The sequence below is a fragment of the Apus apus genome, chromosome 1 (assembly GCF_020740795.1).
Source record: "Apus apus isolate bApuApu2 chromosome 1, bApuApu2.pri.cur, whole genome shotgun sequence".
NCBI classification, from domain to species: Eukaryota; Metazoa; Chordata; class Aves; order Apodiformes; family Apodidae; genus Apus; species Apus apus.
Genome location: NC_067282.1, coordinates 191,551,340 through 191,566,138, shown reverse-complemented (window position 1 = coordinate 191,566,138; position 14,799 = coordinate 191,551,340). Strand labels below are relative to the sequence as shown.

Here is a 14,799-nt window from a genome sequence, read left to right as displayed (position 1 = left end):
GAATTCTAGGCACTAGTTTCTTATACTGTTGGTAGAACTGAACATTTTTCTGATAAACAGATTTGGGTTTGGTAATGGATTTGTTAAAATAATAACAGTGACATATCATTCTAATTAGAAAACCAGAAAAGCAGGAAACTATGGATCTGCACAGCTGCAAGTTTTCCTATTGCTGAAAAAAATCTGTGGCTGAACGATTGCAATTACAAACTGCTAGTAAGAAAAATTCCGTGAGCGAGACTTGCCTCGTAAGCCAGCATGAGCTGAGAAGAGAAAAAAAGTCAATACATGTGACAACTGAAAGGTATTTTGGAAGATCAGAAACTGGTATGGGATCATTCTTACAAACTGTGGTTGTTCAAAACTTACAAAGCAGCTATTGCTTGATCAAGAGCCAGCAAGGAAATACATTGCCATATAGCTAGGGAGATTTTGAAGTAAATATAAAACATTGAGGGATTTGCCAGTTGCTTGTCAGCAACAGCTTTTAATCATGCAGTATGCAAAGTGTGTCTGCATTTAAAATTTCAAAAGCCGAGACAAAAGATTTAAGATAACACAAACCAGAAATCTTTAAAACACGGGAAATACAGAGTAACATCTCTCACAACCAGACATCAGTCTTTTCCTGCTGCGCTGCAATAGATGTAGAGCCAGGTTTTGTCCCATGTTTTCTCCAGTATAATATGAACTCTCTTTCCATAGAGAGCCACTGTTGGGAGTTGCTAAATTGCCAATTTAGGAGAGACATTACTACAGATTAAGAGATCAGGGCCTCTGCTTTCTGGGCTAGCTGTACACTTAGTCCAAGCTGACAACATTAATAGTCCCTCCTGCCTCCAAGAAGGTAACTAAGATGGCGTTTAAAAGCCTGTACTCCACTAATGTGCTTGCTACACTTACTTTCAACTCAAGAGAAAAGATTTTACCCAGTCTTATGCCCTCAACATTAAGTGCAGACATCTGCCCTCTCTGTATGACATGTATGGAATTTCAGAGCTTAGCTGGGGTTAATTGGAAGATGGTTGTCTTAAAGAATGTCTTTGGAAGGACTGGAGAAGGATGTTCCTAACAGGTAAAAAGTTGAAAGCTGGCAGATAAACAGCTTGTATGGATGGCTGTTGGATGGACTTTGCCAGCTCAAGTTTCCTAAATTTACTACGTTTGCATTTACCCAGGTAAAGACAAAGGCTTGAAAGTCTGTCACTCCTCCCTTCTGCACTCTGTTCATTGTTCTCTACACGATCAGAAAAGATCTCATTCTTCAGCCTCTGACAGAAGCAGTCCCAAGCACTGCCTGAAGGATATTGTCTGGAACTGTCACACAGGAGACAGAGTGCTTGCTATTTCTCAGCTACTAGCTGTAGTCTCCTAGTTTTTCACAGCCTCAAACCAGGTGAAGGGACAGATTGACATGCAAAGCTGGTAAGCAGTGTGTTATGAAGAGTGCAAGTGTTGGCTAGGAAGAAAGGAGACAGCACAAGTCTCATTTTCTTGGTAATTGTGAGGGGAATGTTCTGCACAATCCCTTTCCATACAGAAGGATCTTTTTAAGGTTTTATATTCTACTTTATTTCAAGATTATGTTCACAGCTGAGCTAGAATGACACACAAAATTAGTAGCAACTAATAAAACTCATCAGAGGTGTGAAATGATACTCTCATTACCTAGTTGTTCACTCTGCTAGACATAACACATTTTGGGACAGCTGTCCTCCTTATAAGGATTTAAAAGCAATGTAAATGTCAATGCAAGCTCCTTGGAAGAGGAACTATCTAAGGAAAACAGGTGACACCAGCTTCAACTACAAATTTCACTGCCATCCTTTGATATACAGCAAAACTCAGCATTTTTTTGGTGATAAGTCTCAGTAGACACAAATGTTTCGGGCTGTTTTGAAATTTTTTAGAAAGAAACATTCTTTAGAGTGCCACCACTTAGGAATCTCGTACTCAAATTGTCCCAGTTTTGCACACAAACATCAAAGACCGACTCTTGAGGATGTCTTCAGAAAAGCAATCCTCTTTCACATCTGGGAGGATGAGAAGCTCTGGCAAGCTAGGGAAGTTCTTGATTAGATTGCAAAAGAGGCTATGCTGTTAGTAAATTCCTAAAATAGTTAAGTGCCTTGTCTGGCTAAGAGAAAACCTCAGGATTGACAATAATTTTAGTCCTGGAAGACTCCAGTAAATGGAATATTGTATGCTCAGAACACCTAGTGCCTGGAAGGCACCAATTACCACTTCCCTTCCTGGAGGTTTTCTCAGATCTTAGGTATCTCTCAACGTGGTCACAAACAGATCAGCCTTCTCAATGATGTGAGAGGGCTTTTAAGCTCCTAAACTTGTAAATGAGCCAATCTGGCATTTCTCCATAAGCCAGCCTCTAGAATGTCCCAGGTCTGCACCTGTCCATAATGTACAGATGTCAGCTCTTCTGCTGCACTTGATTCTTGGCCACTCTATGTGGGCACATGCTGCAGCAGCAGTGCTTTGTGAAGGCAGCTGTGGTCGGGGCATGCCAGCACTGGGACATGGCATGAAGTGTGGGTGTGCTGGCAAGGCTGTTAGCCCCCCCAGCAATTCTTAGAGCCTGCTGGTGGAGCAATCTTCTGCAGCCCAGACAGCACCCATGTTCTGCCCCCGGAGGACTTAGCCTAACCCTGAAGATGTTCCTCAGGCTGGACAGTCCTAAACATCAGTGAATTTCACTTCAAGGAAATACTTAATAACAGCTAGCTGTAGGCTTTCCCTGTAGATAGAAATGAAGCCACAAGATGTTGTTCAAAGGCATTCCACAACTCCATTGGCAGATGTTCCCCTTGTTCGCTACATATCATTCACTTCACTAGTTTGCCTGGTCTGTAACACTGGAGATCCAACTCGTGAACGAAGCTCCATCTGGAAATGCATATACAGGGAGCATTGGGTTCCACTGGAAAACTAATTCAATTAATAATGGCCTTGAGATCCAGATCTGAGTGAAAAGCCTCATAGGGATTGCTCTATTTTGTTGTCACATTACTTTCTAGAAGTCATATATTTTAGTATCTTGATACTACAGACTTGAATTTTGACTGCTTATCTTACCCTAAGCCCTTAGGAAGCATATTTCAAGGCAGTTTGAGTAATCCTGAATGTTTAGAGAAATCAGTTATCAAACTCCAAGCAGTCCCAACTTGCCCCTTTTCAGCAGTTAATCTGCTGGATGCATAAAAATAAAACTCTTAACAGATACTTCTGGAACCCCAAAACGTTGGCCCAATGTTCAGAGGTGATTATGAATCAGGGATGCAGTTTTCATGCGTTCCAAGGATCTCGCTTTCCAGAGGCATTTAGAAAAGCCTTATGGAAAATACAGCACCCATAACTGCTACTTACTAAAAGCATTTAAGCTTCCTGGTGATGACAGGCAGCTCCTACTTACCACCCTGCTAAGTAGTCTCTGCGGCATGACTTGGAATGAGTGTCTGTTGGCACTCAGCAATGTTTAAATTGGACTTTTTTTTCTGATTTAAATACGAAAAAAGAATGGTTTCCTTCTGAAGCTAAGTTTTTCGTGGACCTTGGACAACCGGCTGATGAGCAGGACACACTTCCTAGCACCACATCACCTCTCGTCCTAAATCATACAGATGAATTTGGATCGATATAAATCCACGCATATGTGAGATGTGGGGAACGTCTTTAATATGGCACAGAGCCGTGAAAAAGCACAGTAGTAATCAGCAATACTACATCCACTGAGGTCCTTTATTGCGCGGGGACACGTCTGCTCGTTAGGAATCCCCGCTGATGGGCACCGCAGGGGAAAGGCACCCAAAGCCATGACGAGCCTCGGGAAACGCGAGGCCGCGGTGCCCGGACGCGGGGCAGTGCCCGGGGGGCCGTGGGGGCGAGCGGGGAGCCCGGCGGGAGGCCTGGGGGGGTTCCCAGCACCGCGGGCAGCTGCGGGCGGTACCTGCCCGTGGCCGAGGGGCTCCCGGCGCTGCCGGAGGGGCGGCCGGCAGGGAGGGGAGAACCCCCGCCTGCCCCCGGCCGCCCCGGCCTCCCCAACGGGCTCCCCCGGCGCGGCGGGCGGGCGCGGAGCGGAGCGGAGCGGAGCGGGCCGCATCCCCGGCGGGAGGTTGTCATGGTTTCCCGGGTCACATGTGTGCGAGGTTCCCCCGGCGCGGGGGGAGGAGGCGGCGGGGGCGGGGAGGCTTCAGTCACGGACGGGGCCGCCGCTGCTGCTGCCGCCGCCTCGCCGAGCGTGGGGCGAAGCGGAGCGAGACGCTGCGGCCGCTGCCCCCGCTGCTGCCCCCGCTGCTGCCCCGGCTGCTGCCCCGGCTGCTGCCCCCGCCGCTGCCCCCGCCGCTGCCCCGGCCGCTGCCCCCGCGGGCCCGCCCGCTGCCACCTGCGCCGCCGCCGCTGCCCGCCCCTTTCCCGCTGCTCACAGCGATCCGCCGGGCGCGCCTCGCCCCCGAGCTGCGGACCCCCGGGCTCTTCCCCCTTCTCCTCTCCCCTGCCCCTTCTCCCTCCCCCTTCCCAGCCAGGCTGTGCCCCCCCCGGCCGGCTCCGGAATGAGCATCTCCATCCCGGCGGGGCTGACGGAGCTGCTGCAGGGCTTCACGGTGGAGGTGCTGCGGAGCCAGCCCGGGGACCTGCTGGAGTTCGCCCTCCAGTACTTCGGGCGCCTGAAGGAGGAGGCGGCGGCGGCCAAGGCGGCGGCCCCGGCGGAGAAGGAGGCGAGCGGCCGCCGGGCGGGCAGCCCCGCGCCCGGCCATGGCAGGGACAGCCCGCAGCGCCGGGCGCCCCACGACGCCCGGGGGGTCAACTTCGCGGAGGAGCCCATGCAGACCGACTCCGAGAGCGGCGAAGACGAGGAGCAGTTCCCGGGTAAGGGCCCCCCGCCTCGCCCGGCCCCGAGGGGAAGAAGCGAGCCGGCCGGGCAGGGCGCGGGCGGCTCCCTCAGCGACCCGACCTCAGGTGGGCAAGCGGGGAGGGGGAGGGCGGGGAGGGGGCTCCCGCTTCGGCGGCCTCAGGGCTGTGTGAGGGGCGGGGGGCAGCGGGACGGGGCGTGGGCCGCTCGCAGGCCCCGGCCCCAGTGGCCGTGGGTCGTGCGGGGGTGCGTGCGGGGCCGGCAGCAGCACCTTGGCCTCGGTGCCTGGAGCGTGGATGGAAGAGGCGGCCTCCGGCTGCACCCTGGGCAGCTCCGGCTCCCCGGCTCGTCTCGATGCCAAACAAGGGAGCCCACGGGAGGTTTCCCGCCTCCCGCTGCAAACTTTACCCTCCCGGGCTTTTCCCTTTTGTTCAGCAGTGCTGGGTGTTAGGCACACAGGTATCCCCGTGGTCTGCAGCCGTGTTGCTTACAGCGGAGAGGCCTCTGGCATCCAAAGGAGTCTCCTTCTCTGGAGACATTCAGAAACCGCCTGGACGCCTTCCTGTGTGATGTGCTCTGGGTGACCCTGCTCTGGCAGGGGGGTTGGACTGGATGATCTTTCCAGGTCCCTTCCAACTCCTGGGGTTCTGTGATTCTGTGATTCCAACAAGATTTACAGATTTCCTTTTTACAAGAGCACGAGAGAGCAAATCTGCATTTTGCATTTAGTCCAATAGTATGTCTGCCTTAGAAAATGCCTCTCGTGGGCATTTTACTGTGTTTACATATTAAGTTAAATGTTTTACATGGATGTACTTACATGTGTTCCAAAAAGCAGGGCACAATTTAAAACACAATTTCTTCTTGAAAGCCAGGGTGAAATTTTCTGCATGGTAGAAGGGCCTATTATAGCCAGCATAGCTGTGAAGACAGCAAAAAACATATGCTTTGTGTCTGAGGGTAACACCTATCTGCATGCAGCTAATGATACCTTATATTTGTGTGACTGACAGGCTCTATTTAGATCCCATGTCAATCCATCAGCTGGTCTGATTGATGGGACAAGTAGTAGCTGTCTCTGAAGGGTGTGCAGTGCTTCATCTTTGTCTTGTGAGCAGGCTAACCAAAGGGTCAGTCAGTACAGTTAGATGCTGAGAGGTCAGTCAGTAAGGTTAGATGGAGAAGGGAAAGCATCCAAGCACCTTTATCATTAGCTTATTTTTTTTTTACAACAGCTTGAAATTGAAGTATATCACATCAGATTGTTGAAGCATTCATCCCTCCAGGTCATGCTGCAGGTAGATTTACTTAGCAGAGTACAGAAGCCAGATGTTTGCTACATGAGTATCAGTCCAGTTTTAAAAATGTCTTGTGTGCACTTTAGCGGGAAGAAAATTCAGATGTTTAAGAACTGGGTAAGTTTTCTAAATGCCTTATGTTACCCTGTAAGACAGTCGCCATTCTTTTCATCTGTTCTTGGCAGCTGTACCACGTGTCTGTAATGAGAATTCAGATCTGTCCCTCAGATTGCTATGGTCATTTTGAACTCTAATGCTGATGATGTGAGGTTAGTAAAAATCTGGAAGTGTGCTGTCTTTATCACCATTTCCATTTTCAATGTGGAAGAACAAAATTACTGTCTTATTTCATTATCACTAGATAGGGATTTGAGCATGAATTACTGTAACACTAAACAGCCTCATTGGTGAATGGAGAACTGGAATGTTGTATGGAGGAAGTGTGGAAATGTAGTTTGATTTATTCGCATGTATGTGTAATGTATGTAAAATTTCACAGGGTGTTTTAAAAAGCTTTCTAAGCTTTTCTAATTAGTTCCTGCAATCAGGATTCTCTTGATACTCTTTTGTTGTGATCATGAAGAAGGGAAGGCTTTATTGTCAATATTCTCAGTAAGGACATGCTATAATGACTTAGTTTAACTAATTGATTTTGCATTTGACAAAAACCCTTTCATATATCAGACTTTTAAGCCTAATGTATTTCAAAGTTTAATTGTATGACAGCTTGTGATTTCTGTCTGTTGGAATAATTAATAATTAAGAGTAACAAAAATGGTAATATTTGTGAAACTGTGTGGAAGGTGAATAATAAGTAAGTTATAGTAAATTATTACTAATGGTGTGCTTGTGTATGTGTACATTGTGCAGGAGTCTGTATTTTAAATTCAAATTTTATGTCTGCCCTGAATATATATTCTCTTAAGGTAATGTAACAATGCATCCACTCAGCCTTTTGTTAATAACTGGAGGCATAAAGGCTTGTATTCAAATAATTGTTTAATGGGTTTAAATACCAATTTAAAAGCTAATCTCTTTTATGCTTTTGCTTTCTGTAAGTAGCAATTATTGAACTTAAGTTGGGGGGAAAATGCTTTTAATTTTCTTTTTTTTTCTTTTGCCTTTATGAATAATCAAATTGCTTCTCTGTAGTCAATTTGTCCTGTTTCTATACTGCTTTCCTGCAGGAGAGGAAAACAAATTGGCAAAGTTTTGAAGCAAATGTAAAATAAAGACCTCTGGGAAGGAGCCCTGACCTGCCAGTGGTATCTTTTCTTTGTTAAAGCTTGAAACATCCACCTGACAGTCTTCCTTCATTAATTCAAACAGGACGTTTTTTGTTGAGAGCTCCTTGTAAATGCTATTGTCTCCAACCTTTTTTTTTTCTTTTTTTTTTTTCTTTTTTTTTTTTTCTTCCCTTAGTACATGTTTCTAAATACCTACAAGCACTGCAGTTGAACTCTTTGTCAGTATTAGTTTTGTCCTTGAAATGCATTTTGGAAAGTACATCAGCATTATCCTGTTTCAGAAATGATGAGCTGAGGCATAAGCTGTGTTTACAAGAAAAAAAAAAAAAGAAAAAACCCCTATACTCAGGACTAAGAATTATATGTGAACTGTGAATTAAATTCTCTGCTGCTTCCATTACATCAGTTGCAGAAATCAAGTAAAGGTAAAAGCAGTTACCTAGTCTGGAGGGAAAACTTTGTCATGTTGGTGTTGTAGCTCTGAACTGGCAGCTGGAGTTAAGGTCACCTCTAAAATTACATTCTTTAGGTTCAGATAATTTAGATTGTCCCCTTCTGAACACACTGCTTAATTTGGGAATGATATTTAGGTCCTCTAGTTGGTTTTTGGTTTTGTTTTTTTTAATATATATATTAAGTTGCCCTTCACGAGCGTATTAGTGTTAATCAGTGACCACGACTAACTCCTACTAATGCTACGAGCAATGACTAAATTGAGTAGGACATACATGTAAAAATGAGCCCCCTTTTAGCAAAATCTTCTACCTTTTTGCAGGTTTGAAGTACATACGAAAATTTATTATACTTTGTCTGCAAAATCTGAAAATGCTCAGTAAGTTATTTTTTCTTTTGCAAATGACTATACTCTTTGCATTGCCACTTACCTGTCATTTTTAACAGCCGTTTTTAAAAATTTGCCATAGCTGAAAATTCATATTTCATCTAGCCTTAATATGAATTAGTAGAGGTTTTTTTAGAGGTACCACTGCTGTTCTTTAAATGAAAAAATTGCAATGCTGTATGTACCATGTGGCATCATGCAGCCTCTGTTTATTTAGTTCTTGTGTTTTACTTGGGTTTGTTTTGGTGGATTTTGTCAGATAGTGATACATTTTAACAGGAAAATACCACAGCTGTCCCTCTCCTCCCCCCTGTGATTTTGTTGGTGTATTGGTTGCTTTGAGTTCCCTCCTTGAAAACCTGAGCTAGAAAATGCAAGTGTACATCTCAGCTTTGCCCACTGATCATGCTCAAACAATAGGAGATCACTGTTTAGGTAGAACACACGTATTCTAGCTTACGGTAGCAATGTTAAAGGCATGTCTTTATTTTAGTTCCTTTATTCAGTCTGAATTGCTTTACATACATACTGTTCGTACAAATTTTGAAATAATAGGTAAATTTTAGAAGCCAGACCATCAGAGCAAACTTTGCACACAACCACATCCATGGCAGCTTTGTGGTGATAAATGGTACTTCATCGGTTCCATTTACGTTACATACAGTTTTCTTCCTGAAATTAAACAAAGCCAGAAAGCACTGGACAGTTGTTAACCATCTTGCAGGTCTGTTGTACAATGATAATGGGTATATTGGAGCAGTGGGTGAGGTCAATGAGAGCAGAAGGGCAATATAAAAATATGTATAGGTTGTAGTAGGGTATCATTAAATCGGGGCCCATGTAGAAAAAGCAAGTTAATTTCTTAAAAACATGTATATTAAAATTTAAACCTGGGTTACAATGGGAGATGGCTGAAAGCATTACTGTCTAATGTGTTTTTAGCCAGTGTCAGGAATTGCAGCCTTACTGTGGATGCAATTTAGAAAAGAGAGGTTTCTGGTTACAGGCGGGTCCCCTGAGAGCACGAGGGCCTGGTGTTGGTGTGCTCCTTGGCGAGGCTTTGGGCTGTATCTTCTTGCACTTCTCCGGACTGTCTCTGCTGTGGTTCAGAGCATGTGTGTGTAAGAGACTATTCAGGAGGGGTGTTTGGGAAGGTGAGAGCTTCTAGGAGGGAAAATAATTTTAACCATGTGGAGGGGTGCCTTGCTGGTACAGTGGGTCTTGGTCAGGAGATGGCTACAGGCTGCTCTGGTCTAGCAGTGTACACAGTCACAAAAAACCAAAGCTTTCAATCCTTGCTGTAAATCTTCAGAATAATGGAGCTTTTTAAAATAATGGTTTCTGGTATTTTTGACAGGACCAAACTAAAATTCTTTCTGCTAACAGTTGGCAGTTAGCTTTTTTTTTTTTTTAAAATCCCTTAATCTGCCCCAGGTGTTTTATTCAGGTCAGGAGAGTTGCAGTCCAAAAACTTAGTTGAACAAAATTATAAGCAACTAGAAATGTGAACTTGTAATGGGTGGCATTTTGTAGTCTGTGTAGTAAGGAATATCATTCCCTCTCAGACCTGCATATATTTGTGACTGTAGATGAAAAGCATACTTTTTTTTATGACCACTTAAAAAAAATAAATTAATAATTTTGTTGAAATTATATCAGCCTGCACTCAAATGTATACATGTCCCTGCTCAGAACAAAGGCATGTATGAGGAAATCACAGAATCTTAGGGGCTGGATGGAAAGATCATCCAGTCCAACCCCCCTGCCAGAGCAGGGTCACCCAGAGCACATCACACAGGAACATGTCCAGGCGGGTTTTGAATGTCTCCAGAGAAGGAGACTCCACAACCTCTCTGGGCAGCCTGTTCCAGTGCTCTGTCACTCTCACAGTTAAGAAGTTTTTCTTCACATCTATGTGGAACCTCCTGTGCTCCAGTTTGCACCCATTGCCCCTTTTCCTATCACTGAGAAGAACCTGGCTCCATCCTCCTGACACTCTGCTGGCTATTATTTTGTTAGTTAGTGTCCATGCATTTAAGAGAAGCAGGAGAAAATTCCAAAGATCTAAGGACAGAAAAGTACTAGAACTATACCGAAAGCATTTGAATTTATCTCCAACTTCTCTTTCTCTAAATAAACAACTTGAAACTGATTTTGGCTGACTTCTCAGCTCCGAAAAATTGAACATCAGTAATTCAGTAAGTATAGGAATACATAAAACTTGTTGGCACAAGTTTGTAATGATTGCATTATGAATGATAAGGTGCAAACAGAGTCAGTCCTAGCATTTGCACACCAGCACTCTGTTTCTTGCACGCATCATGTCTGTTTTAAAGGAAAACTGCTTTCCTCAAGAATGCTGTAGGAGTCTTGTGTCATTGGCTGACTTTGGTTCAGTTTCCCAAAGTAACCTTGCATCTTTAGTTCCCTGTCTTTACTCCTGTTTATGTATTTACATTAATGAAAAAAACACCTTTTTTTTTTTTAATAAATTGAAGGAGATAAAGATGTATCCACAGACACTAAGAAAGTGCCTGTTTTTAGAATGTACTCCTGATGAAGGTTTAAAAAACAACATAATGGCCTAGTGTTAGTAACTTACACGGAGGTGCTTTATGCCTCTGTCAGTAAGTTAAGCTTGGCTTATTACATATCTGTCTCAGGGCTTATCCTCAATCTGTGATGCAAAAGTATTTCATTATGTTTTCTAGTTCTGACCAGTGAGAATCCTCAGTCTGAGGAAAATCTATCTTAAAAAGTCAAATCACTGCGGACGTATTTGCCTTAGCTGCTCCGGTAAATCTGGAACATATGGTTTGGAAATAGCACATTTAGATCACAAGGTACAGATTAATCAAGGTATGGGCTTTTGCCCTGCTTCTGGTTTTCCGATATCAAAGATGACCTCTAGGTTGGGAAATTTCTTTGGTCAGGACAGTGATAAAAGAAACAAGAAGGCAAGGTGGAAGGCAGGGCATAGAGGATGAAAAGGAGTCAGTGTGTGGTAAGGAAAATGCAAAGGTAAAAGCAAGAGGAAGGAGGAGAGACAGAATTGAAGTAGGGGAGGAAGACAAAAGAGTAGAGAGCACACGTGAGAGCATTAAGTTCTCTGCTCTTATTTCCTCTAGATACAGCCCTACTCTCTCCTTGTATTCATCATAAATTTATGTCCTGAATTTTCTGTTGGAATTCTTTTTGGCTTATAGATGTATTTCGTAAGAGCATAAATGCAAAATTAAACTGAAATTAGTGATTCATGCGTTATATGAGTGTGAACTTGGTCGTCTGATACAGAGAGGTCTTTTAAATCCTTTGACATGGACATCTGTCATGTTACCATGACTGGAAACTCCTAACACAGTCTAATGACTGTGAAATGAACTTCCTAATGAAAGTTTCAACTTGAGTTTTTCATGAAGAATGCAGATTGTTCTCTACCATTTTCTTTTTAAAAGAGTAACAGTAGTTGTTACTGTCAAGAAAGTCAATAGGCATGTGGGTACAGCTGCAGTCTTCATGAAGAGTTAAGATAGTTTTGGTGATGAAGGAAAAATGAGATGTTGAATAGTACATAACAAACACTTTGTGAATGATCGTTTTCTTTAATGCTTAATAGAAATCAGAGTGGTTATTTCACCAACTATTATTTTAATGGGAATGCCTTAATGTCAAGCTATAGAAAAGCTATTCCAACTCCAACTTGAGCTCTTCTTATGAGCTTCAAGTGAGTGTAATTATAGAGAAGTTCTGTGCTTTAAAAAGGTGATTTTTAAAAAGTGAATGAATAAGGGAGAAGGCTTTAAGAAGGAGAGCCACTTGAGATTGTGTAGTATTCTCTGATGCTGGAGTAGGTCTTGACATACATGAATTAGAAGAAAAAGAGGTGATCTTGCTAGGGGTGATACATTTATCACAGTCTTTTTTATATTGTATGTTGTTATATGGATATGGGTGCCTAAAAGATGAAGTCCATGTATGCATGAGTTGCTGCGTGCTAGGTAAATCTGTTAAAAGGAATATGCACATCTATAAGTAGATATTATTACCATAAACATCCATAAATTATGGTATAATTTGAAAGCAGTCTTGTGAGAATTGTAAAGGAAACATATGCTTTTATTTTTGTCCTTCTCTCTGAGACATTGGATGATGCCACAGATAACTCTAGATCACTTCATGAAGAGGTTTTATGCTGAAGACCCTTATCCTTTCAGGCAACCTTGTCACCCTAACACTTTCACTTGCTAGATGGGAACAATAAACTGTTTACTTCATGGAACTGAACAGAATCTTCTTATTGTGAATTTTCATCATGACAGGCAATTACAAGCTTTTAAATTAATTTATTTAATCTTTTTCCTTATAAAATATGTTTTTGTTCTCTAGATCAGTTTTCAGTTTATAAGATGTTGTTGAAGAGGATGCAGATTAGCTTTGAGTGTCCTTTGTTTCCTCGTCATTTTTTACTTTTCTAATTGACTGGTGTTACTACATTTTTCCATGAAGAAAGGCTTCATGTTTGTCAATTCTGTTTTTAATTTTAAAATTTGAGAGCTCTATTTCAAGTTATTTGTGCATTTGGTGATGCAAATAGCAGAAGTACTCACACATAATTTCTGTTTGCAGTCTCTAAACCATGTAATACATTAGTCTAGATTTAAGTCAGTACAGCAAGTAACCTGGAAGACATAAAGTTTTGGGGCTACATCAAAAAGATTATATCAATCAAATGTCCAATGCATCATTCAGCATTTTAAATTATACCATGTCTCACAAAAAAAAATGAGGTCTGTAGTGAAGAGGGAGGTAGACAGGCAAGTGTGCCTGAAGTGCATGGGAATAAAATGCAGGTTGTTGGTACAAGGTATCCACAGAGTGAACTGAACAACAGCCATATGGCAGTTTTCCATCCTTCCCGTAAAAGGCATCCTTTTAACATTGCTGCTCAGATAAGTGATTTATGGAACACAGATAAAATAAGGAAATTATAAGGAATGAAACAATGCAAAAATCCAAATTTTAATTTAGCGAGCCTTGCCTTATTGTGCTATGACACTGGATAATGGAAGGTAAAGTCGTAACATGTCATAACAACTGAAAGTGTTTTTCACTTTTGTGTTTACCTCTTAAATTGCTCTGCTTAATGATATTAAGAAAAAATCATCAGAGCAAGAATTTGAAGCTGAGAGCTTGAGCAGGTAAATGCATATAATGAGAATAGCTTTCTTAGACAGATTTTTCCAGTTGACTAAAGTAGTTTTTGTAAAGTTGGGCTAAAAGAGACAATTAGTAAATATTATGAAGGTTTCCTTAATGGAGGGACTAGAAAATTGCTGTGTAAAATGTATTTTGAAAGGAGAAGTAACGTGATCTTTCCTGCTCAGAGTTGTTCCGGATACCACCTTCTTGTATAAACACCTTTATAACAGCATCAACCCCTTCTGAATCTCTCCAATGCAGATGTAATATGTGTTTTTATAAATAGTGATTGTCTCTTTATAGTATAACTTTTTAGCAGAAATGTCTATTGTAAAACATACCAGACAGGAAGAAAATAAATCCTTGCCCAACACTGGAAAGAAAACATTCCTTGCAAAGCTTCAGTATAGACTATAAATACAAGATGTACAGAATCCTCAGTGTTGGGATGGATACAATCTGGAACCAAGTGTAAACATTCAGACTTGCTAGCCTGAGAGCACAGGCTGAAAGGTTCAGTGTGTTTTTCCATTCTGAATGTAATGATTGATTTATAATACCAGTGTGAAAAAATCCCTTGCCATGAGTTAGTTACAAGGCAGTTGTAGCTGTTGGTGGGTATGGATTGACTTGAATTCAAGCTGCACATGACAGCATTGTGGCTGTTTTTTGAATGACCCAGCAAATGAATATATATTGTCACTGCACTGATCTGGTCCTTGCAATTTGTTTCCCACAACTTTCACTATGGGGTTTGTTCCCTTTTAGATGTCTCTCTGAAGCTGTAACACTTCTTCTCGTTGTTGCTTAAAGAACTCCATCGTTAGGCCAGTAATTTGCTTTCGTAAAAATGCAGACTCACAAGTGTCTGAAGTCACAAGTCCCTGAAATGGGTGTTGTTGATAAAGAAGATAAAGTTTTGCTTTTAAATGTTTTGCAGATGAATTGTCTACAAGCTAGTAAGTTTGTGTAATCACTTCTTGGATTAACAATGGTTAAGAGCTTTAATGAGAAAAACTTTGTATAATGGAGAGCTGGGATTGTCCTGAGATTTCTTCTTCTCTTCCAAAACAGTGTTGGTGATACTCATCACTTAACAGTCAGAAAGAACTAAGATGTGTTCTATAGACGTATGTTGAAATTTTCTTAAGGCTTTGAACATAATGTTTTCTACCATTCTAAAAAAAACATTTTTTCATCATGAATGGGTTTTGAAAAACATAGTTTCTCAGTAATAGACACTATTAAACATTAGAGGGACAGATATTTTAATTCCTGCCACCCATCCCAGTTATGCCTAGTTTCTGTTGAAATTGAGGAGTTAGGATCTGGTACCTTTACACATTTGCTTTT

At 42.4% G+C, this 14,799-nt stretch overlaps 1 protein-coding gene across 1 annotated transcript in view; it reads left to right on the top strand.

Annotated features, from left to right (window-relative positions):
- Positions 1–4,484: 4,484 nt before the first annotated feature.
- PRKAR2B (protein kinase cAMP-dependent type II regulatory subunit beta) overlaps positions 4,485–14,799 on the top strand; it is an 88,178-nt gene continuing 77,863 nt past the window's right edge. Inside the window, exon 1 of the mRNA XM_051608239.1 lies at positions 4,485–4,878. Coding sequence (XP_051464199.1) covers positions 4,563–4,878 — 316 coding nt within the window. The 5' untranslated portion in view covers positions 4,485–4,562. The remainder of the gene's footprint in view (positions 4,879–14,799) is intronic.